General features: G+C 44.4%; 1 protein-coding gene across 1 annotated transcript; it reads right to left on the reverse strand.

Moving 5' to 3' along the window:
* Window positions 1-14,576: 14,576 nt before the first annotated feature.
* Window positions 14,577-15,615, reverse strand: LOC147612067 (18.1 kDa class I heat shock protein-like). The gene is made up of 2 exons (XM_086784253.1): window positions 15,244-15,615; window positions 14,577-15,157 (listed from the first exon to the last, which is right to left on the reverse strand). Exons 1-2 carry the CDS (start codon window positions 15,455-15,457, stop codon window positions 14,844-14,846), a joined length of 528 nt encoding a protein of 175 aa, XP_086640379.1. The 5' UTR covers window positions 15,458-15,615; the 3' UTR covers window positions 14,577-14,843.
* Window positions 15,616-26,194: the final 10,579 nt, after the last annotated feature.

A 26,194-nucleotide genomic window follows, 5' to 3' on the forward strand; every position in this document is an offset into this window, starting at 1 on the left:
CTAATCTTCAGGGTTAAGGTTAGGGTCAGGCATCCAAGGGTCACACATGGGAAATGGAGAGTCAAGAGTCACTTGAGGGGCCTCCTATATAATAGGGATATGGGGCACACTCAAAGGAGGCCAAGGCTATGTTATCTTGAGGCTTAGGCTATGGTCTCTTGATTTTATCTTGAGACTAGGCTATGTTATGTTCTCTTGTGTAGAGGATCATAATACTACTCACCTATCATTTCACACTATAGCTACATGCTATTGGATTGGAGTTATATCTCTTGATGGTATGGGAAATGAAGGTAAAGGTATTCATTATTGGATTGGAGTCCAATCCAATAGCTACATGCTATTGGATTAGAGTTATATCTCTTGATGGTATGGGAAATCAAGGTAAAGGTATGATGTACTTCATTATAATTCTTGTGTGCATCCCTTTGGGCTCGAGGGTGGTCGGGTGGATGAGTTTATGCCTAATTTATGCATATTTATGCATAACAACTATCTAGAGAGATCTTAGGATTTTAACAGGATCTTTATCCCAGGATTTTGTGTGGGTTGCCCAGACTATAAGGAACCCCAAAATTTGGTTGGAATATAAAGTCGAAATTGAATTATAAATAAAGTAGTTAATTTGGGTAAAAGGGACTTAACAAGAATTTCCGTATTGATAAGATCAAGGATCGAGGTCGTCGTGGTAGAAATGTTAATCCTAAACTCAATGAGAAAGAGCTCGACCCGGATGTTTGTAAAACTCTTCATAGATTACAGCCTGGACCTTTCAAGAGTGAAGGGAAAAACCTAGGCGAGATTGTGGAGAAGTGGATCGAAGCAATGGAAGAATACTTCGATGTCACCGGGTACAATGAGAAGAGTAAAATGGCTCTTGCAAGACTGAAGATAGTAAAAACAGCTAGAGTGGCATGGAGAAACCACTGCAAGACAAACTATCTCAATCGGAATACCCAGACATGGAGTGATCTCAAGATTTACCTAAGAGATTCTGTCCTTCCGACTTTTTGGAAACAAAGATGAACGAATTCTTAGAGTTAACCGAGGGGGAGCAGAACTATTGAAGTGTATCACCAAGTGTTCGCTCTCCTCCTCAAGTACTCGTCACCGCTGGATGAAGAACAACTGATGGCCAGGTTCATTCAGGGATTGAACGAACCTTTTAATATCCTATTGAAGAATGCCAAGCCAGTTTCTATGGCCGAAGCAGTGCGGATGGCGAAGGATTTTGACAAGGACCAGTGCCTAACTACAAGAAGCAGCTCATCAAGAAGCTACTGAATCCCAAGGGCCGATTGGAAGGCTCTGATCACTTACAGAGCGAGGCTGAATCAGCAAAAGAAGCAGAATGTCAGGCGGTGGAGACAGAGGATGTTCCAGAAGTAGATAATGTGGTGCCCCAAATAACAGTACATCTAAGGGAAAAAGAAATCAGAGGAGCCATTGTAGATGGTGGGTCAGGAGTGAATATACTTCCAAAGTCAACAGCCAGGGAATTAGGAATCACCACGTTCCACCCAGCTCCATTCTTGGTGCACATGGCCAATCAAAGCAGAGTGAGGCCACTCGGGCTTTTCCAAGGAGAACAGATCACTGTAGCTGGATGTAACTTCCCCATTGTGTTCTTGGTACTCCGAATGGAGGGCAACTCGGAATCATATCCCATGTTGTTGGGTAGACCATGGATAAGATATCGAAAAATCAAACGTGACTGGCTGAAAGAAAGCATTACCATCACGAGGGGAAAGAAGAAGATCAAAGTCAGCACACTAGATAAGGTGGACATAGATCTGATAGTCAAACCATTGCATGCGGAAGGGTTGAACCTGCTGGATGGAATAGAAGAGGATGAGGAGGAAAGAATAATCAGAGAAAATCCAGAGCTGATTTCATTATTTCAATTGGATGTGGAGGGAATAATGGCAAAATATATAGTAGATACATTCAATGTGCTGACAATAGCTCACAAAAGCCAGATGAGGTTGTGGACCCCAAGGAGGAAACAGCCCGAATAGTAGAAACTCAACAAGAGGTTAGTGAGCAAACACATGAGGAGGATGAACATTCAGAACAAGGGTTGAAGGAATGGATGGAAGCCTTGAGATGTAAGGATAGGGAACAACAAAAATGCATTAGAGTGCAGGAAGATTAGCTAACAGAGCTCAACCTGGGTAATGCTGAGCAACCCAAAATTGTCAAGGTTAGTGCTAAGCTAGAAGAACAGATGAAGACCGAGGATGCCATTCCGATTAAACAGCAAAGGTACAGAATGAACCCCAACCATGCCAAGTAGGTAAAGGAAGAGATAGATAAGATATTGGCAATAGGATTCATATATCCAATTGAGAAGGCTCACTAGCTAAGTCTGATTGTAATTGTGCCCAAGAAAAATGGGAAGCTAAGAGTTTCTGTAGATTACAGGAAATTGAATGCTGCAACTATACCAGATCCATTTCCACTGCCCTTCACAGACTCAATGTTAGATGCAATGGCCGGACATGAAATGTATTCCTTCTTAGATGGCTTCAGTGGGTATAACCAAGTTAGAATGGCACCAGAGGACAAGGGAAAAATAGCATTCATCACAAAATGGGGAGCCTTTGCTTCAAATGTGATGACATTCGGACTTCGCAATGCACCTGCAACCTTTCAGCATATGGTCCAAGAAATCTTTTATGATTACCTCACTAACTTCATGTGTGTATTTGTGGATGACTTCAGTGTTTTTGGCCAAAAGATGGAGCATTTGCACTTGTTGTTATGTTTGGAAAGGTGCCGGTAGACAGAGCTGAAACTGAATCCTGTCAAGTGTGCTTTTGCAGTCACTAGTGGAGTCCTGCTAGGACACATTGTGTCCAAAGATGGCATTATCGTGGATCCCTCCAAGGTCATGATCCAGATGCTGCAGCCACCTCACAATCTAAAAGAGATCAGTAGATTTTTGGGTCAAATTAAATGGCACAACAGGTTCCTCCGCTACCTTGCAGACATTGCACACCCAATCTATGCTCTCACCAAGAAGGGGGCAGAATACAGATGGACTGAACAACACCAAAAGGCATTCCAGGACCTAAGGAGAATGCTTGCAAGCGTTCCAGTAATCTAACCATTAGAGTGGGATAAGGCCTTCCACGTGTTTGTGGATGCATCCAACACTGCAATAGGAAGTGTGCTGATGATGTAACAGATAGAGGAGGGGTGGTACAGACCCATCTACTATGCTAGCATGAGGCTATCTCAGGCAGAGAAGAATTACAACACAACATAAAGAGAAGCCCTAGGACTAATTTACTATGTCAACAAGTTTAGATATTACTTGTTGGGCAACCAATTTGCATTTCATGTTGGTCATCATGCCCAAATGTACCTTGTAAAGAAGCCAGACCTCATTGGAAAGCTAGTAAGGTGGATGCTACTTCTGCAAGAGTTTGATTTCACAATTATGCACACACCAAGAAATCAGAATACAGTTGCTGATTTCTCAACCGGATAGATATAGGAGAACAAGCAACAAAAGTGCCCGACCAGTTCCCAAATGCAAACCTGTTTGGGGTACAGACGGTCAACATCGGAAGGAATTGGTACTTTGACATGCTGCAATTTGTTTCAAAAGGCACCTTTCCCAACTGGCATGAGCAGAGATCAGCAGAAGAAGCTTGCCCTCAAGAGCAAGGGCTTCTTGGAAATAGTAGGAGCCCTGTACAAAGTGGGAATAGACCAAGTAATTAGAAGATATGTGCCTGATCATGAACAACCGGCTATGCTGACAGAAGCACATCAGGGAGTGTCAGGCAGACACTATTTTGGAGATGCAACGGGCAAGAAGGTCATGCACGCAAGCCTATGGTGGGGCTGACAGTGATGAAGGATGCATGGAATCATGCCAAACAATGTGATGTGTGTTAGAGGCTAGGTCAACCCACTACTGCAGACAGAATGCCTCATAAGCCCATACTCCCACTAGAACCTTTCCAAAAGTGGGGGTTAGACTTTGTCGGACCATTCAAACTCCCTGCCAGGCAGATCGAGAACAAGTACATCCTAGTGGCAACAGACTATTGCACAAAATGGGTGGAGGCCAAAGCTTTAAGGGAGAATTCAGCATAATCAGTAGCCAAATTCTTGTATGAAAACATCATGACGAGGTTTGGATGCCCAGTGGAGCTAGTCACAGCGATCAGGGTGGATACTTCATCATTGATGTGGTACGGCCAGCTGACTCAGCATCACATGATCATGCACAAGAAATCCATTGTGTAAGCAAATGGTCAGGCAGAATCAACCAATCATGTACTCCAGCGGATATACTGAAGAAGATTGTCAATCAAAACAGAGTAGACTGGGATAAAAAACTTCATTCAGCATTGTGGGCGTTCTGGACAGCCTTCAAGGTAAGCACTGGCTTCACGCCTTTCTCACTGGTTTATAGGCTAGAAGTTGTGGTCCTAATGGATTTTGTAGTGCCTAGCCTCAGGATTGCCCTGGCAAAAAAGCTTAGCCCTGAAGAATCAGTTAACCATCGGATACAACAGCTCCTTCAATTGGAGGAAGATCGGCTCTGCAGCACATGGATTGCTGAGGCAGCCCAAAGAAGGAGGAAGCTTTGGGTTGACAAAAACACCAAGTACAAGATTTTTGAGGACGGCGACAAAGTGCTGCTCTTCAACTCAAAGCTTTGGTCTGCACCCAGGGAAGCTCAAGATTAGATGGATCGGACCCTACCAGATTGAAGAGCAATTGGGATCAGGAACATTTAGGCTAAGAACATTAGATGGGATGAGCCTCTCGAAAGCAGTAAATGGATTCAAACTCCGTCCATACTACGAGGGTGATGACACCAAGCATCAGGCAGCAGTGGCAAACCAGGATGAGGATGCAAAAACATGTGCCATGCTTACAGTTTCAATTTTCAACGTCCAAATAGAGGAAGATATGTGGCAAACTGCATCTGTTGATCCGGCTAGGTCAGCCATGCACAAAAGCATGCAACACCAACTAATTTTGCAAAAGGCAGCAAGAAAAATCACACGGTGACACGTGGGCATAATGACCTTCTTGAGAGGATGCCTCGCATTTATAACAATCATGAAGAAGCGCAACAGTCACCTCAAACCTGCTGCAAATATGAAGAGGCACGACGCACCCGTACCAAGAAGAATTATGGCATGGGCATCACATCACAACGGACACAACTACCACCCCGGTAGGCAGAGATCGTATACTCCCCCGCTCAATCTTGCCTCAGTTTTTCTTTCCCGCTCGCTCAAACCTCTTCACCCCCCGGCAAAGATTACATACCCCCCCGCTCAATCTTGCCTCACTTTTGCTTCGCGCTCGCTCAAACCTCTTCGCCCCCTTTGCTCTCTCTAGCAATTAGTTGCGTAGACGACATCTACCATGGTAGGAAGCAGCAAGTCCATTGAATTCGATGCTTACACGTCACTAATTGACCCTCATCATGCAAAATGGCCAGAGAAGACAGGCCTCTATGAGTTTGCTTTGCTCCACTAGGAGGACCTGCTACAGAATCGCTGGCCTTGGGTTTGCTTTGCTGCCTTGGGGGATCGCCTCAACATGCTGATGCACAAAGAAAGCCTGCACACGCAAAATGTACTGTCCTCACTGGCTGTCATAATAGATTGCATGCTAGACACACTGGAGAATGAAGAGGCAGTCGCCAAAGCAGCTAAAACTGAAAGCAAACTTCAGGCCTTGACTGCTAAGCTGAGGGAAAACGAGAAGACTACTGCTGAGCGGTAGCTCCAGCTGCAGCAAACGATAAAACGTCTTGAAGCTGGAAGTCACCAAGAAGACCAGCAAGGTAGTGGAGCTGGAGGCTGCTGTGGATGAACTACAGATCAAAAATGCAGAGTTCAGCAATAGATTAACTGAAGCAGCAAAGGAAAAGGCCACAAAGATCACTGACCACGCCATTCAGGTAATCAGGAATGTGGAGACCGCAGAGCGGAAACTACACGCAAGGAACTGCTGATGGTTGAAGGGAACTTGCAGATCTAGCAGGCTGAGGCAGCCGAAGAGGATTTGGCAGGGTAGAAATGCCAGTAGAGCTGATGAACTAATGGGCAACATGGTATCAGAGCTAGCTACATGGAGGTTCCTTGCCTTATGATGCTAAGCGACTCTCAGTTAGGCAACTCATTCAGTCCTTTCTAAGTGATGCTGCTATGCAAAGTGCCTAACACATAAGCGTTACTGAACTCAAGCGTGCAACAATAGCCACAGCATGCTCTTGAGCGTGCAATAATAATTTCAGACAGTAGCCTGCTCTCTGCATGGCAACAACAAGAGCTGCTACTCGTCATTTGCTGCTCGTCGAGCACCACTTTGTGATGTTCTAAACACCACAAGTATTGCTATGGTGGTGCTATTGCAGCCACCACATAATCACTTCTATGATTGCATCTGCCCAGCACACAAGATCTGCCCCAGCAAGTTGTCATGTACATGCATTCCACCTCCTGTGACCAGCTGACCTAAGGCGAGCTGGGCTGACTGGCAGAGCTATGTGAAAACAGCTGCAGGGCTACCATGCCTCGCCTACACCCCCATGAGCTACTCGTTCTATAGCTCCCTGTTACATGAAATCTCATCAAAGATAACATGTGTAAGGGTTAAGATTTAGGTTCATTTTTTTTAAATGGTGTAAAAGGTCCCCCATTTAGAGTGTGTTCACATGATGTTCCTTAAAAATTGGTTGTTTAACATTTCTAGTGGATATTCAGCATCCGAAGCAACTCTTCATGCCTTATCCGATAGTCTAAGGGTTGAGCATATCATCCATAATGCTTATCCTTGTTGTATTTCATGTCATCATAAGCCTCTCTTCATTGCTTGGCATGGTCCTTGTAAGAGGCATTGGCAAACCTATAAGCATGTTCTCTGCCCTATTGAAGAAGAGTGTATCTTGTTGGTTTGAGCCTCTTTCTCAACCTATTAACCACTCTCAACCTATTAACCACTCTTGATAGGCTTGTACCTTAGCACGCTTATGGGTATTTTGCAAGCAACATGCATATATTCTCTCTTGGATGTTTTGGAGGCATTGGCAAGCCTATTAGCATCTTCTCCACCCTATTGAGCCAAGAAGAGTGTATCTTGTTGGTTTGAGCCTCTTTCTCAACCTATTAACCACTCTTGATAGGCTTGTACCTCAGCACGCTTATGGGTATTTTGTAAACAACATGCATATATTCTCTCTTGGATGTTTTGGAGTAGACACTGCCCTTGATCAATGTATAAGGCAAGTGGTAAGACCCTCCCTTCCTCTATCCCATGGAAACCTATCTCATTTCCACTCAAAGAAATGCCCTCACTACCCATGGAGGAGGTGTTTGAGCCTCATTGCCAAAGGAGGAGGTGTTGCTATCAAAATGGAGGAGGTAAGGTGAGAAGAGAAGCATGAGGCATGTTGATGGAAATCTCATATGCAAATCGCTAAAGCAAGGGTGGTAGCCTTGTATTGATCATTGTGTGAGAATGTTCAAGGTGGAAAGCATGTGAAGAAGGTGGCATGTATGTCTTAAGCATGTCCACTTATAAGAGAAACAACAAGCAGAAAGAGTTGGGTGCACCATCATTAAAGTGTACATGTTCATCTCCATTGGGAAATTATTAAGCCCTAGGAACAACATCTCCAATCAGCACACATTGTAACTCACGAGCCAATTCTTGTACAAGCCTATGTTATAAAGGCTTTCTCCTTGTTTTTGGTGTATAAGCATGTCCAATGCCTTCCCATGTCCCATGCGGCCATGTCCCATGGTGAGCATTGAGGGGGGGTGTTGAAATTCTATGCTCATTTTATAGATATTAAGGTATGTGTGTGTGTGTGTGTGTGTGTGTGAAGCAAACCATCTATTGTTGAGATAAGGTTTGTGGGTACCAAACCCTAGCTTAGAGGCTATAAAGGGATTATCTCTCAGAGTCTCTCATACTTTGTGAGAGGAGAGAGGTATTGTAAGCCTTGTTTTTAGCTAAAGTACTCATAAACTTTTTGCTACATTTTGTCTCTCTCTCTCTCTCTCTCTCTCTCTCTCTCTCTCTCTCTCTCTCTCTCCACATTTCGCTTATCCTCATCTTCCCATGTTTGCTCTCCTCCAAGTTTATCAACAGTGTGGTGGTGATGGCCTCTACAACACCACCAAAGCAGACACACAAGAAGAAAATGTATAAGGATCAGAACTAGGTGACACTAGGATCCCAGCTTAGAAGGCACCAATCAACTAGGAATCTATCCTCTGACCTCCAGCCACAAACGGACACCTTTACACCCTTCAATCTAGCCCGGTTGATACCTCCAACAATTGTCCTCCTCCTAGGCTAGATCTAACTCCCAACACCTTTGATCTTTAATCTAAATGCCTCACTTGATTTCCTTTAACAAGCAGCTAACCTGAATCCCTCCCAACTGACACACAACTGATCAAATTCTGACCATAGTCTGAAACGGATGCCTACTGCTAACCTTCGCCTCAGAAATGTGTCTGCCTGACTCCTAGAACATCTTCTAATGTCAAAAAATTTAAAATACTTGCCTCGAAACTTCACAAAACCTGTAAGCTCTCCTTTGCTGACACTAATTTGACCTAGTGTCTGTAAATTGTTTCGGAAGACTCCTGTTAACCTATGGCGAACATTGAGACGTATTACTTTGTACGTCATATAATTATTTTACGCATTTTAAGTCATGGGCCAGGCTTGTCGGCACCACATGTAAAGGGTAAGGGGATGAACCACTCCCCATGACTTGTCATGTGGTTCAAAGCACTTGAATCAACGTACCATACATCATCTTTATGTGTTGCTTCTACATTTTCAGACATGGCATTAACGACATGCTACATAACAAATAACCTTTCATTGTCCTCATTGTTTCTGCTCGAGGATGCATAGTTGTTTTGCTACAATTTCCCATTTTGCATGTCAACCTGCTTCTTATAACAATCTGCCTGCACATGTCCAGGTTTACCATAGTAAAAGCATCCACGTGTATCATTATACTGCCTTTGCCAATTTCCACGACCTCTTTGACTCCCCCTGCCTCTGAATTGGCCTCTTCCACCTGGGTGTTGTTGTTGTTATTGTTGTGAATTCTGGGACTGTTGTTGTTGCTGCTGCTGGCCATAATTCTGATTACCTATTTGGCCACCTCCTTGACTGCGTCCACGGCCTCCTCTACCTCGGCCTCTTCCTGAACTTGTGTAGAAGGCCTGTTGCTCTGAACTGTTTTTGTTTTGTGAAGACTGTTGGTCTTCACCCAAGCTCTTCTCTTCTATTATTAACATAGACACCAAATATTTAAAACTGGGAATGTTTTCCCAAGTCTGAATAGACGTCTTGAACACCTTGTATTGTGGCCCGAGACCGCGTAGAGACAGACTTCCACCTTATCATCATCATCTACTGAAAAACCAATAGATGCAAGGGATTCCACAATACCCTTTATCTTCAATGAGCTGGCGCTATAACTATGCCAGTCTCTAGAATGGCTGTCACACAGCCTGTCATCCCACTGGCCGCATATCACCCATGATCTCACCAACCATGCCAGTGGTGTAAGTGTGGGGCCTATCCCCTAGGCGGGTCATCAGTGTCCACCGCCTCACTAGATGAGCTCGATATCTCAACAAGGATGTCTTACTTACAAGAGCATTTGAACATAATAAACTTGATGAACAAAGGGTGCTAAAAGAGTTTTGGATATAGTGCCCATGGGGTTGGCATAGACGTAGGAGGTCAATCATTGCCAACCAACAACCAACAACCCACTTAATGAACTCGAACAAAAGGTTACCAAAATAGTTTTGTATATAGTGCCCATGGCGTTGGTATAGACATAGGAGGTCAATCATGTCAACCAACAACGACCAACAACCCACATAATGAACTCGATGAACAAAGGGTTACCAAAAAACCTTGAAAGACCAAGTTTTCTGGAAACAGGGGATGACATTGCTCATCCAATTGCCCATGTTAGAGATGTGTCATTGTCTATGCAGGATGGCAAAGTGAAGTACCTTGTAGAGGTTCTTCATGTTTCGAACATAACAAAGAATCTGGTTTTAGTTGGCCAGATGATTGAGCAGGGTTTGTAGGTTTGGTTTAATCCTGATGGTTGTTATGTTGAAGACTTTAAAGACAAGTGCAAGTTGGTTGCAAAAGGCAACAAAGTGGGTAGAATGTTTACGTTGAATGTAAACATGCGTGAAGTGAGTGCTGCAATGTTTGCAAATGGTTCAAGAATTGTTGCAGACACAGACATTTGGCATAAAAGAATTGGACATGTGAATGTGCAGAGAATGAAGTCTATGCAGACTAAAGTAATTGTGATAGGGATGCCAAAGTTTAAAGTTGAAGGTATGCAAAAAATATGTGAAGCATGCCAATTTGGAAAGCAAACAAAGCATGTATTTCCACGTAACAGATATGTGAGCAAAAATGCACTAGATGTTGTGCATTCAGATGTAAGGGGTCCTACGAAGACCATGTCTATGGGAGGCTGCAGGTATTATGTGACATTTATTGATGACCACACAAGGAAAGTGTGGGTATACTTCATGAAGGAGAAGGGTGAGGTGTTCACTCATTTTCAGAATTTCAGAGTTATGGTTGAAAAGCAAACAGGGAAATATGTAAAGTGCCTGAGGTCAGATGGAGGGGGAGAGTACTTCTCCAATGAGTTCTCTGAATTTTTAAAGAAAAATGGTATTTGGAGACAGTTTACATGCAGATACACTCCGTAGCAAAATGGAGTTGCTGAGCGGAAAAACAGGCACATTGCAGAGATTGCACGAGCATTGATGGAAGAGAAGAATATGCCGCATAGCTATTGGGTTGAGGCTGTTTCTACAGCAGTTTACATCATGAACAGGACTCCAACTGCAACCATACATGATGTAACTCCAGAGGAGAGGTTTACTGGCAAAAAACCTGATTTGTCTCATCTAAAAGTTTTTGGATGCATTGCATATGTGCATGTGCCAGATGAGCTGAGAACTAAGCTAGATCCAAAAGCTGAAAAATGTGTGTTTATTGGATATTCCCTTGAGCAAAAGGGATACAGGTGTTATAACCCTGCTACACGTGAGTTGAGGGTAAGCAGGGATGTTGCTGAAAAGAAGTTGTTGGGTATTCCCTTGAGCAAAAGGGATACAGGTGTTATAACCCTGCTACACGTGAGTTGAGGGTAAGCAGGGATGTTGTTTTTTATGAGATGAGCAGCTGGTATGCTGTTGAAAAGAAGCTGTTGGGGATGATGTGAGTGGAAATGTGGTTGCACAAAATGCAAGTCACCAATCACAGTCTTTGAGTGGACCAGGAGAGTCCTCATCTAGTGGTTCAGTTTATAGACCATGGAGTGGCAGGCTGCGTCATAATACCAGTTCTATAAATGTGATTAGTACATCACATAAAGGCAAAGAGAAAGTGGTTGAGCCCCTTAGTATGCCTGACATTTCTGCAGGGTATTCTCATGTTGATGGAGAGTCTAGTGGCTCAGAGATGAGCCTTGATGAGGAGCTTGGGATACCAGCTATGAGAACACCTGGTGTAAAGAAGGCTATGAAAGCCTTGAATGCAAAGCTGCGAAGATCTGGGAGAGTGAAGAACCCTGTGCAGAGGTTTACCTATGATGGTTATGTGGCACACCACTATGCATACATGGCAAAGGTTGTGCAGGTTGTAGAGCCCACATGCATTGATGAGGCTGTTGGAAATGTGTGTTGGGAGAACGCTATGGATGAGGAGATGGATGCACTATATGGAAATGAGACTTGGGATTTAGTGCAATCGCCTGAAGGCAAGAAAGCCATTGGATGCAAGTGGGTGTACAAAGTAAAACATAACAGTGATGGAAGCATAAGCAGGTACAAGGCTAGATTGGTAGCCAAAGGATATGCGCAAACATATGGCATTGATTATGAGGAAACTTTCAGTCCAGTTGCCAAGATGGCAACAGTGAGAGTTGTGATAGCAGTGGCTACATTAAAGCAATGGTCTTTACATCAAATGGATGTAAAGAATGCATTCTTGCATGGGGATTTGCAGGAAGAAGTGTATATGTTGCAGCCACCTGGTTATGAGGATGTGAGTCACCCCGAGCATGTTTGCAGGTTGAAGAAAGCCTTGTATGGCTTAAAACAAGCACCAAGAGCATGGTTTGACAAGATTGCTGATGAATATCTTGTCACTATTGGCTTTCATGTAGCCAATGCAGATTTCTCGCTGTATGTGAGACACAGTCATAGAGGGGTTGTGCTTGTTGTCATCTATGTAGATGACTTGATCATTACCGGGGACCATGATGCAGAGATCTTTGATGTAAAGATCTTGCAGAAGTTTGATGAAGGATCTGGGGGAGCTCAAATATTTCTTAGGCATTGAGGTGATTAGATCACCACATGGTATTGGATTACTGCAGAGACAGTATGGCTTGGACATGTTGTCCAAGTATGGTATGACAGGCTGTAAGCCTATCTCAGTGCCATTGGATCAGAATGGCAAGTTGAGTGCAGATTCAGGAGAGATTTTGGAGGATCCTACTATGTATAGGTGCATAGTAGGAAGCTTGATCTACATGACGATCACCAGGCCAGATTTGAGCTATGCTGTTGGGTTGGTGAGTCAGTTTATGCAGTTTCCCGGAAGCTGCATTTGGATGCATTGAGCCGCATACTGAGATATGTGAGGTCTACTTTGCATTGTGGACTATTTTATGAAACTGGGACAAAGATATGTGTACATGGATACACAGATGCTGATTGGGCTGGTAGTATCTTAGATAGAAGATCTACTAGTGGCTTCATGTTTTCTTTGGGGAGTGCTGTTGTGACTTGGAGCAGCAAGAAGTAGCCTACGATTGCTCTATCTAGTACAGAGGCCGAGTACAGAGGAGCTGCTATGGCAGCATGTGAGGTAGCTTGGTTGAGAAAGCTACTTGCAGATTTGGGTCTATTAGTGGATAGACAAGTTGTCACTTTCAGTGACAACATTAGCAGTATACAGTTGGCCAGGAACCCAGTTTTTCATGCTTGCACAAAGCATATAGAGGTCCACTACCATTTTGTCAGAGAGAGGGTCTTGGCAGGAGACCTTGACCTTGTTTATGTCAGCACACAGGATCAGGTAGCTGACATCTTCACCAAAGCATTGGGTATAGAGAAGCTCCGCAGATTCAGGGCTTCGCTTGGTGTACATGAGATGGAGTTGAGCTCGAGGGGGAGTGTTGAGATATCGAGCTCATCTAGTGAGGCGGTGGACACTGATGACCCGCCGCCTGGGGGATAGGCCCCACACTTACACCACTGGCATGGTTGGTGAGATCATGGGTGATATGCGACCAGTGGGATGACAGGCTGTGTGAGAGCCATTCTAGAGACTGGCATAGTTATAGGGCCAGCTCATTTAGTTGGGTTCACACTATAGAGAACCCTAGTATGTATATGATTGAGTACCTTTTCATATGTGTACTCTTATCTTTGTATATGGTGTGTTGAGTGTTGAGTGAAGAAGAAGAAGATTTTCAGCCTCTCACTTTGTGTGTTCTCTATTAGGGTTTTGTGAGTGTGTGTGTGTGCTTGCAAGAGCTCAAGCTCTCTTCTCCCCTGCATCTTTTCAATCCTCTGTCCAAAGTTTGTCTAGATCACCATCATCAAGGCTCCTTATTTGGGGCACGCGGGTGGGCATATACCCAATCAATTTGTAATCAAAGTTTGCACACAATAATATTGTTTACTCTCTTCTTTCTATAATTCATTTTTGTGTTGTGAAGATTTTGCCTTTGCCATTAGTTTTGTAATATTCACAACTTGAAAATAAACCAAATGTGTGCCAAGACCAAGGAAATTATCACCAAGGTAAGACTGTACGCAATAATATTGTTTACTCTCTTCTTTCTATAATTCATGTTTTGTGTCATGGAGATTTTGCTTTTGCTATTAGTTTTCTAATATTCACAACTTGAAAATAAACCAAATGTGTGCCAAGACCAAGGACATTATCACCAAGGTAAGAGGAGAGATGAAGAATGATCTGCACAAGACATATAGTTTTATTCAGATGGTCAAAAGTCATAGCCGAAGTTGAAGGAAATGACTACCGAAGGTAGAGCGCTCATTAAAATCTTCGAACCAAACATAAACCTTGAGCAATATCCCCAAAAATCCTGATAGAATTCTAGTGAAATTGAATACATCTCTTAATAATTTTTTACATGACACATCGGCTAGTTGATTAGTATGATTTTTTTTTTCATGTATGACTGATTGGCTAATTGATTAGTGTGATTTTTTTTCATGTATGATTTTCTTTCTTGGATCATGGATTTCATCTTTCTGTCATCTATTCTTTCTGTTTACATAAAAGGGTGGTGGGTGGCCTGCCAAGAGGCTTATAGGTGGAGGTGGATGGTGGCATGGGAGGAGGTGATGTGGCAAGGGTTAATCATGATCTTCAAATAATTAGTATAACTATCACTTAAATATGGCACCAAAGTATCTTTTGCATTATGATCTTCAAATAATTAGTATAACTATCACAAAAATATGGCACCAAAGTATCTTTTGCATTTCCATTAAATATATTTTTTGAGATTAAAAATAAAAGTGTTTTTTCTATGGAATGATTAATGCTTAAAAAAGGCTAAGGTTTCATTTTAATATGTAACATGTAATGATTAATGCTTAAAGAAATGAAAATATGCTAATTTCAATACACATATTTATCATCACAATGTATGAAGATGCCTTTTGGAAAGGCTATAGAAGGGTAGATAATTATTTATGTAACGTTTTCCGCGAGTGTTCGTCACTAGGCGCAGCACATTACTGTCCGTTTACCGCTTCGGGAGCAACGGCCGTGTCCGACGGCTGATCGCCGGAGACGTCAATGGGCTTTACATCTGACTGTGCCGCGCCCGATTTGGGCACCGTCACCACTAGGACGCCTTTGTCGAACTTGGCGCTGATTGAGTCGGTGTCAGCGTTCTCCGGCAGCCGGAAGCTGCGCAGGAACTTCCCAGCGGCGCGCTCCACACGGTGCCACTTGTCCGTCTCCTTCACCTCCTTTTTCGTGTCACCACTGATGCACAGAACCGACTTCTCCACCACCTCCACCTTCACCTCCTCCTTCTTCACGCCTGCATGTGGGGCAGTGATCAGAATACAACGACGGCAAACCACACTTAAATCAATCAAGCGCATGATAATGCCGTGCATACGATACCAGGAAGGTCGGCAGAGATGATGTGGGCGTCGGCGGTCTCCTTCCAGTCGATGCGGGTGTTGGCTACGGCCTGCACGTCTTTGGCGAAGTTGGAGAAGGCGGGCTGATCGGTGTCGGGAAAGGCGACTTTCCAAGCGGCCAGAGGATCCGAGAAGAAAGGGTCCGCGAACAGTGATGAGGATGAGCGGTTCATGAAGAAAGGTAGGAGGGCCATGGATGATTTGGTGAGGCTTGAGCTGTGAGAGAGAGAGAGAGAGAGAGAGAGAGAGACAGAGAGGCTATGGCGAAGAGAAGGGTTCCTAGATAGCTGAATGCACAGAAGCGAGGGCGTTTCCACAGCTAGAGTCGAGAGGGTAGCGATGCGAGCTTCAGCCTGGCATTGGGCTCGTATAACAAGGCTTTGGATCTCTCTTGGAGACTCTTCAGCCTTCTAGAGCCCTCTCAAATGGGACATTGGAATCTTGATGCTGTGGAATGCACTAGAACCAACTACCATTAAACTATGGGCATGGGTCCACAAGCTCACGTGGTCCTCACTTGAAAGAACCCCACTTTAACTTTTGGTTAGCCTTGAAATGAACGGTTGAGATTTTGGCAATCCAACTTACAAAACTTGTTGTTGATATGTAGATTAATTTGGGGAAGATTTATAGAGCCTATGATTCCAACAATCCTCGCCATACTACACATGCACAAAACAAGTGTGTGGGATATCGTTGTGCGCTTTTGCCGCACAGATCGTAGAAGCTGGGGACTTGCCGAGCACCGTATGCGAGCCACGACGAATGGCTACAAGCATACAACCAGAAAAGCAAGCTCAAACAGAATGCAAAAGGTGTGTCACTCACCGCTCAACCGCCGCCTTGAAGGATTCCCGCGTCGCAGTGAAGAAGGAGCCGCCGTCGCCGCTCTACCGCCTCTCCGCCGCCATGCCGCTACACAGTGCTCGATCGCTCTCTCACTCTCTCTCTCTCTCTCTCTCTCTCATGCAAGAGAAGGAAACCAAGGAGATAAGGCAAGAGCACTCTTGTATTCACAACACATGAGAATGAAGATTTTAGGGTTACATTTGACTCTTATAGGTGACTATACATGGCCGGCGGACCCTAACCCTTATCCTACTGATATTCAAGGTGCGCCTCTCATCGGCGATCACCCAATCCCTTCATCCTTAACATATGGTGCCGACAAGCCCGGCCCATGACTCAGAATATTTAAATTAATGACGTAAAACATAGTACGTCTCAATGTCCGTCATAGGTTAACATGCCTCCCTTCCTGATGTAGATTCCGTCCTCGGAAGCTATGGTATGGTAAGCTCGATAGGGTTGTTATGGTAGACCGTCTGCAAAACAGGGAAGTAGAGTGAAAGTATGCTGGAATTCAAAAGATATAAAGTGTATAAATTCAAGCATGTTAGACCACAATGGATATTGCTATGAGAACTTAGTTTAAGGGGTCACATGAATGAGCTAGTGTAGCAAATTAACAGGAGTTTAATAATTATTGAAAGTAAATCAAGAGTTAGCAAGGTGTCAAAGGTTAATCAAGGTTTATAACTGGCCTAAGTCAAAGAAAATAACCAAGCTTAATAAATAAACAGATGACCACACTGTGTCTACTCTAAGAACAAGTTAATACCACGAGTCTAGGGACACAAGAAACATTAGAGTTACAGGAGCCTTTTGCCTTTATTTTTATTTTTTATTTTTAATGCACGTGACAATTTTTACACACAATGGCGACCTTCCTAAGGCAAAACTAACATCGATCCTGGTACCATGTTTAACACAAGGCATTATCCAGGAATCTATTAGTTCACCTTAGGCAAGGCTACCCCCTACCAATCAAGGCATCGGTCTGGAGTAGAATACTCCTCGCCGACCAAGTATCAATAAGACGATAGGCCAACATTAAAGCACATCATAGACTTGTATTGCCATTTATTGTAGGCTTTTTTTTTTAAATCTATTTCTTTTGATCTTCGCTCCTGAACTATAATTTGTCTTGCATCCTTTCGACAAAGGGGTAATAGCTATGTCCTAGAGGTCAACACACACATGGCCAGGTGTCAAACATTAAGATGGTTTGACCCTAGACCTAAGACAATCGTATTCCAAGGTTAACTAAAGACGTCATGCTGCCTAGGAATATTTCCAATAAAGTTAAGCTCATTAATGATTTACACTAGCATGCAAGCAACTTCAAAAACTAAGTAGTACATTGACAATTTCCATGTGGTCATGCATTATAGTTTATGTAATTAATTGAACAGTAAAAACGAAAGAGAGTGGGTATGGAAGAATTACACCTGTATTTTGGAGATCTCCTTGATTCGATGAGAGAAATGCCCGCAATTTGATTAGATATTTATGTATGAGCATTGCGGCTATTTCAAGACTTGAAAGCGAACCCACCTCAAACTTTTCAACCTGTACAATCAACTAACAAGCACTATACCTCGAGAGGCACATCAGTGTGAAAAATTAAAGACTCGTTTAAGGAATCTAAACTAGAAAAAACTTGAAAACACTAATTTTCCTACCAGTCACCACACTACTACTGAGGATACGGTAAGAGGATGTTGTAGAGTCCTGGCTCTAGCCCTAAGGCTAAGCCTCTATCCGCATCATCCAAATAAATAAAGTCAACCTCAGTAGTGCCATGAGTTTCATCCGTCCATTCATCATTGTCAGATATTTCCTTTTCATTTTCCCATCCACATAAACTCATCAAGAATATAACCATGCGAGGATAGTCATCTTGTGGAAAAGGAAAGCATTGGGCTATCGGGGATATTTCCTCTATGGAGTAGGGGTCAGTCATGGTCAATAGGCGAATTAGCCATTCTAATTCCTCAACATTTTCCTCTCTGGCTAGTACATCTATATGATCCCATTCAGTTTCAATTACAGGATAGCACATGTGAAATATCTGAGAAAGGTACAGATGATACCTCTCACCAAAGGTGGGAGTGGATGAAGTGTATGATGATCGTGCATCTGCCATATCTGCAAACACAGATATAGCATCAGTAGGTTTATGACAAGTCAATCTAGTTCTTGATTATATACGGATATTGCTCCTCTTTTTGTGCTCTTGCTCTTTTTACTATTTTTTGTTTTTCTTTTCTTTGTTTTTTTTTTAAATGTATGAAGCTATATATATACATCCCCTTGAATTCGGCAATTACATGGTCAGGGGAGAAGGTTATAAGGAGAAAGCATTAGACTGTCGAGCGTGAGTACATGCTCCCCCTTTCCTTGGGTAGATCATATTATTTGCAATGATGTTGCAGCCTCTTGGAACCAATTTGTCCAGCGGGTCATAGGTTGTGATGTGGGCAGATAGCTTTTTATGACCCTTGTGGCCACATCCAATTGCAGAGATGGTAGTGTACGCTCCCATTGACGAATGGAGGAAATGGTTTCCGACGATACTATTACAAGGGGAGACGTAGATTCATCGGTTTTTTGTTGGGTGTTGACAAGAGTAGGTGTAGAGCATGTAGAAACTTCTATATGAGTGTGTGCCTGGCATGAGGAGCTAGAAGCTTCATGTGGCTCCCCCCTTCCTGAGCTAGGTGGTAACATGATCGATATCGTTTGGGAATCCAAACTAACTCTGGAAGAAGTGGTGCGGAGCACTCTGTTACCTAGATGTTAACGAAGCTTTTGGGACCCATTTGTATGTATTTTTTGGCATAGTAAGCGGAGCTTTAGAGACCACCCTGCATGTTTCCACTCTTGGCGTTGAAGCGTTAGAGGGGTGGCAAACAATCAAAGATGGTTTTGCCACTGGACTTGGTGATTTTTCGTTATCCAGCATTTTGTCCAGAGTCGATGGCTTAGGAGCAAGATTTTGAGCGGTCATACTGAGTGTTGGTTCTTGCGTTGTGACTCGTCTGGTTGCCCAATCGATATTGCACTTGGTGGCCAACATCCATTTGCGCCCTAAGTTTACAATGCCTTCCATGGTACCAGCAGGCATAACCAAAAAGCTTTGAATTACGATCCCCTTGTCATAGGCAACCGGAGTGTGCAGAATTCCTGAGACAGGGGTTTTCTTCTTGTTGATACCTTGAACTTGGATAGCACTCTTGGATAAAGGTGGTTTTCCAAGTTGACACCACACGCCATATGATAGCAAATTGTGTTGAGCTCCTGTATCCAATAATGCATTATACAGCACCTCCCCGTAAGGACTCTGTAACTCAATTGGGTATCTTAGAGGCGGGTCAGATTCTAGTGCATCCTCCTCTGCTTCCTCGAAAAATACTTGAGTAATTCCCAAGTTGGCTTCTCGTTGTCGCCTAGCACGCTGTTGACGTTCTTTGGCTTCGACTCTCGCTTGTATCTTTTTAAGCTCAGCTTGTTCTTTAGCTGCCTTCTTTTGATGGATTGCATGTAACTCCTCTTGGCTCAGGGGGTCATAGTACCTTTTGAATTTACTCCCATTAAGGAATCCAATGGTTTCAACTCCATCGAGAGTCTCCACTCGGATGGTACCTTGCGGGGTAATTTCACATACTCTTTACGGTCCCTTACCAGCATATTTGAGCTTCTTCTTTTTGTTACGCACTGCGATCAAACCATTTTTTCCTTCTATCCTTCTCCACAAGGGCATTGTACACAGCCAATTGTCTTTCTTCGTTTAGCCGTTCAAGAATATACAAACGCTCTACTAAGGGTTTACCATCCCAACCCTCTTGAGTAGCAACACGAAGACTAGGAATGACAAATTCCCACGGCATGACTGCTTCTTGGCCATATACCATTTTGAATGGTGTGCAATTAATAGCCACTTTGTACGCAGTACGATAGGCCCATAAAGTTGTTGTAAGCTTTAGATCCCAATCCGTGCGATAAGCTTCAACTATCTTTGTCAAAACAGAGATTAAGGTCTTGTTGGTACTCTCGGCTTGGCCATTCGCTTGCAGATAGTAAGGAGTAGATTTATGATGGGATATCATGAAATTTGTTGTGAGCTCCTTAATCACTTCATTTATAAAATGTGTACCATTGTCACTCACAAGTTCAAAAGGACAACCGAAGCGTGTGATTATATTTTCAAAGAGGAACTTGGCTGTTGTCCTTGCATCTACCTTACGTGTCGCCTTCGCTTCAGCCCATTTGGTCATATAGTCAGTGGCCACAATAATATAGCGAGATTGTGTGTTTCGGGCCGCTGGGCTAATTGGACCTACAAAGTCTAAACCCCACTTTTTAAATGGTTGGTTTACTTTGATCGGATGTAGGGGCATCTGATCTTTCCGCTGGGGCATTCATCGCATCCCTTCACAAAGAGTGATGCATCTTGGAACATAGTGGGCCACCAATACCCTGATTGTAAGATCTTTCGCGCAGTTAAGTCTCCTGAGAAGTGACCACCGGCTACACCCATATGTGCCTCTTGCAAAATGTATAGATACTCATCCTCTCGGGCACAACGCCTAAGAACGTTGATGGTACGGAAGCGGTAGAGCTGTCTACGCCCTTATAGCATGCCACACTTCCACACACACATGCAAACACACCAGAACACCAGACCAAAGAGCATGAACAAGACTTATATTTCAGAAAGGACCTTGACCTTTACAGAGTCGGATATCAAAGATATCCCAGACACCAGCTATACCGAGCACCCGCTCGCAATCAGCCCTCTCCAGCTCCTGGTCGATCCAAATCCCTTCGTTCCTTTGCTTCTCTGCAGCAGCCCTTCTCGCTCTCTTCTCTGCACCTCAGCTGAGGGTCTCTCTGCTACACCACCAGCCTTCTTGCTCTCTCTGCTCTATTCCTCCTTTGCTTGCTTCCCAGGCGGTCCTTTCTGCAACCTGCAACAACAGTTACACTCCAGCCACGCTTGCTACCTGCAACGCCAACCCTTGTCACTTAACGCCAGCTCCAGCGCTATCTGCTCTTCATACGAGAAGCACCCAGCTCCTCTGCAGCCCGTGTACCTTCGTTCCAGGCCACTGATCACCTTTGCAACCGCCACTTAGTCACCAAGGACCATCTTCTCTCACACATGCAGCAGCTGCGCACCATCCAGTCATTACAAACCTTCCATGGCGGCCCTTCTTTTACGTGTGGCTGCACCTTCAAGCCAAGTCCCCAACTAGCTTCTACATGCGGCCCACTGCACCTGGCTCTACGCCTCCAGCCACCTTCGCACTGTCACCAGTTTCCTTCGGCCCTACTACCCATGCGCTCACCAGCTCCTTCTCCTCTCGCCCAGCACAGCTGCACACACTCCCAGAACCTCCAGCTCTTCGCACGGCAGTCCCTTCACATCTCTGTGCTCCTGTGGCTACAGCTAGCCACCACACACAACACCAGCCGGGCTCTCCCGTCCTCGTGCCCTTCCGGCTGCGCCTAGCTGCGCCTAGCTGCACTTCGCCTGCAGCCTCCACACGGCGAACTCCCAGCAGTCGTCTGCACAGTTGAGAACCCCCAGAGAGTCTCCTCGCTCTCTACTCATCCCCTCCTTTGGCTGCAGCTCGCTAAAAACGCACGTGGCCTCTGTCCTCGCACTCTCCCCCAGAGAGTCCCTCTATCCTCGCATCCAGCAGCCCGCTCCACCAGCTGCTCCTCACAAAAGAGAGAGGCACCCCCATAATAACCAGGCGACCTCTTTTCTCCTTCTACCCGCGCCGACTTTCCACGCTATCACCTCTTCCAGAGAGAACCATTGTTTCGCTGGCCGGCTTCCAGAAGTATGCGCTGGCAGCTGTATTTATCTCCCACGTGATTATCTTTTTTTGGGCCACGTCATTATTATCATTTCTTTCCTTTTTCTTAAAACCTTATAGATGGCCACCATTGCTTTTCACACTCATGCCCAAGGCACATGGCCCCTCATTACCTTTTTCTGCCCTTCCTTCCATACACACTTCAAAAAAGCTTCAAGTGCCTGTTTATCTTTGGAGACGCCCACACAAGTAGCAGATATCTTCTCCAGCTACGTTCCGGACGAGCTTGTGTCCAAGATCTCATCACTTTTTCCAGCACATACACCTCCATCAAGACCAAAAGCCTGACTGCCGCATCCACGATGCCCACACTCAGTCAATGGGTGCCCCCATGACTTCACCACAACACGAACAACACTCATGTACACATGTACAGGTTGAGGTTGAGGTTCCCAAAAAACTTCACACATATTTAGCAACCCTCTTTCTTCTGCTGAGACATTTATGTCCAGCAGCCAGCTGCTCAATCAGAAACCACTTATCCCCCTGGATCAAACAGAAACCTCGGTGCATCTACCTTCCAATTCTTCAAGCATCCTTCTCCATCAAACAGCCATTGATACACCCTGTCATGATCCTCTATTTCCAGCAACCCCCTTGGCTCTTCATATATGGCCTCATCACCATCCACTGTCACACTTCCTCCTCCAGACCAGCTTACACAACCTTGTGATGGAGACCACCACTCCTCACCTCTACTCCCCTTTGACACATCTGAGTTCCACTCATAATCATATACCGAGATAACACACATCTCATCATCAACTCCCATCTCATGGTCACCCAATTTGTCACTCACATCACTGGCTTCCAACCCTTCCTCTGGACTAACTGCCAGACTCAGACTATGACCAAACCGCTCATCCATATGCTGAGCATCCACATGTGGTGTGTTCACCATACACTCACTTCCTTTCAGCCCATCAACATCACACACAGCAACTTCATGCACTGTAGACTCATCATTGTCGCTTTCCTGCAGTTTCTCCAGCTTCAAGACCATTGGCGATCCTCCAAGATTCTCCACATCTTGCACAGGCATCCCTATCAAGTCTAAGCTCCCCAAACTCCCAGGCAAAGCATCTTGGTCCCCCTGACCAACAACAATAGCCTCACATGCATCCTCACCACTCACAACCACCTCTAACTCACAACCACCTCATCCTCTTGGGCATGACAAGGAACACACACCTTATGTTCAGCATCCGCACATCCAGAATCTATCACACCATCAACCAAAGGATCATCCAGCTCACCATCAGTCACACCATCGCTCTCTTCCTGCTGCACAACTGGCATGCAAGCACTTGTTTCCTTCTCCAAGGAAGCCAACTTCAACAAATCATCCAGTGCACTATCAAGTACACTATCCAACTCACCATCCACACTCTCACAGGCTACAATATCCAACTCATCACCTGGATCATCCATACATACTCCATCCACAGTATCTTCACTAGTAACACCTTGATCATCACACTCCACCTTGACTAACTGAAGTACTGGCACCTGCTCACAATCCACAACATCATCAATAACCTCATCCTTCTCCTCCTCGCCTTCTGAAAGCTCTTCAGGGCTGATTCCAGAAACCTCATCCTTCTCCATTTCCAACAGTCTAACCTGTCCCATGCCCTGCTCTCCAAATGTGACCTTATGGACTTCACAAACACTGGGCTGAATTGCATCCTTCACCTGCATACTAGGGCCACTCACTCTATCACTCATTCCCAAAGACAATTGATATATGCCACCATTAGCTTTGGCTGGTCTCTCACATTGTGGACTCATATGACCCCACTCACCACAATTCCGGCATTGCACATCACACGGATACCCTCTCCCTCTTCTAATATCTGCTGAATTTCCTCCAAAACCAGATGATGCATCAGCCTTCCTTCCCATATCACCTATGCTTCGTTCTCTTTCTGCAGACTCTATCCAATTCACGCTTAAAGACTTCATGAGCTTCACTGCATCATGAACTTCCCTCTTCAAAGAGTCCTCCTGTTTAGGAACAACAGCAGCTTTTCTCCCAGGATACATACTCCCAATCTCTGGCATCTTCACAAACCTCTTTGGCTCTTCCTGCATTCCCATCTGCCTCAGACGCTTCATCTTCCACTCCTTCTCACGAGCAACTCTGACAGCCTCCTCAAAGCTATCCAGGTTCTTCAACTCCACCTTCAGACGGATCGTTGGCTCCAGACCAGCCACAAACCGGTCTCTCTTTATCATCTGCGGGGGTACTTCAGGAATCAGAGCCTCACACCATAGACTCCACAGTCTACCAAACTCTATCAGGTACTGATCCACATCCTGACCATCCTTCTGCTGAATGTTACACAACTCCTTCCATACTTCATTCGGACTCTTCACACGGACAAACTGTGCCAAAAATGCAGCTCTAACTACACGGTATTCAGGATCCTGTTGATGATACCACGCTATCACCTCTTCCAGAGAGAACCATTGTTTCGCTGGCCGGCTTCCAGAAGTATGCGCTGGCAGCTGTATTTATCTCCCACGTGATTATCTTTTTTTGGGCCACGTCATTATTATCATTTCTTTCCTTTTTCTTAAAACCTTATAGATGGCCACCATTGCTTTTCACACGAAAACGAGACATAAGCGCCAACGCTATCGAGCTAATGTACGCATTGCAATAAACAAGGAGAGATCCACCGCAGAATGGCTTAGTTATGTAGGAGCTATTGACGCTAATCAAAAATTAGCGGATAATTGGGGACAATACCTCCAAAGTGTCATGTGGTGTATTCCGCAACCTCATGACGTCGCCCAATTAGAAATCGAAGAGAAGCCGAAACTAAGTCGTACTGCAAGAAGGCGACAAAACTAAGAGTTAGCTCAGCAACAAAAGGAGGCGAAATTGAAAGAAAAAAGCCTGGCACAACAAGAACCAGTAGACTTACACCCTGCACCCGAACATTTCAAATCATTCACCACCACAGGGGAACGTAAAGTGGTCTACACAAAAGTCTAACAAACGCCTACCAATGGGAGTAGAAGTGTCTACGATGGCCCTGCAGTAGTTAAGGAGATAGACTTAGCAGATCCGGGTGAGGAGTCTAAACCAGTTTTTATTGCTCAAGACCTCACCTAGTCAGAGGAAGCTGCACTTAAGAAGCTTCTTAAAGAATTCAAGGACATATTTGCTTGGACATATCATGATATGAAGGGTGTTCCACCCTCGCGGTGGTGCAACACACGATTCCAATGATTAGCACTGCTAAACCAGTCCAGCAACATCCCTACCCAATGAATCCTAAGTACACAAAGATTGTACAAGAGGAAATTGAAAAGCTTGTAAAATGTGGATTCATATACCCTATTCAGAATGGGTTTCTCCGATAGTCATCATACCAAAGAAGAATGGGAAACTCAGAGTGTGCGTTGATCTCAAAAAGGTTAATGCAACCACCAGAAGGGATCATTACCCCTTGCCATATTCTGAACATGTGCTTGAAAGAGTGGCAGGCAAGGAGGCATATAGCTTTTTAGATGGATACTCGGGTTACAATCAGATCACAATTACAGTCGAGGACCAAGCTAAAACAGCATTTATCACGGAGTTTGGAGTGTTTGCGTTTCGCGTCATGGCTTTTGGCTTGACCAATGCACCTGCAACATTCCAGCGACGATTGATAAACATGGCCTTTAAGGAATATCTAAGGGACTTCTGTGAAGCTTTCTTAGATGATCTTTGTGTTCATTCCTCTTGGGACGAGCACTTGATGTGTTTACGAAAAATATTTGAAAGGTGTAGATTATATCGCATCTCATTGAATCCTTTCAAATGGAGGGTTGCATTAGATTCGTCCCCTTCAAAATACTATCCCAACTTGTTAACAGGTATTTCCACGATCGAGTTTTCATCTAGGTTGGGTTGTAGATCCCAATGTTCCTCCTCATCTTGAAGCGTGTCGGGTCTATCCATATTTGCAAATTGTGGTAGCCCCGCCTTTAGTTCTCCATTGAGAAATGCCCGAAGAGCTAAGAATAGCTCAGGATCTGCGTATAATTTGGATATGATCATGGTTCTGATTTCAGAGGACATGAAATCCATTAGCTTGGACACATTCAACGGTACTTTTCGAGATATCGCCACTTGACTAGGGACTGGTGAAGATGGAATCACTTTCTCTTCGATGGGGTCAGGCATTCCCTCACTAAACATTC

Source organism: Cibotium barometz, chromosome 46 (assembly GCF_041138505.1).
Source record: "Cibotium barometz isolate CiBa-2024 chromosome 46, ASM4113850v1, whole genome shotgun sequence".
Taxonomy (NCBI): domain Eukaryota; kingdom Viridiplantae; phylum Streptophyta; class Polypodiopsida; order Cyatheales; family Cibotiaceae; genus Cibotium; species Cibotium barometz.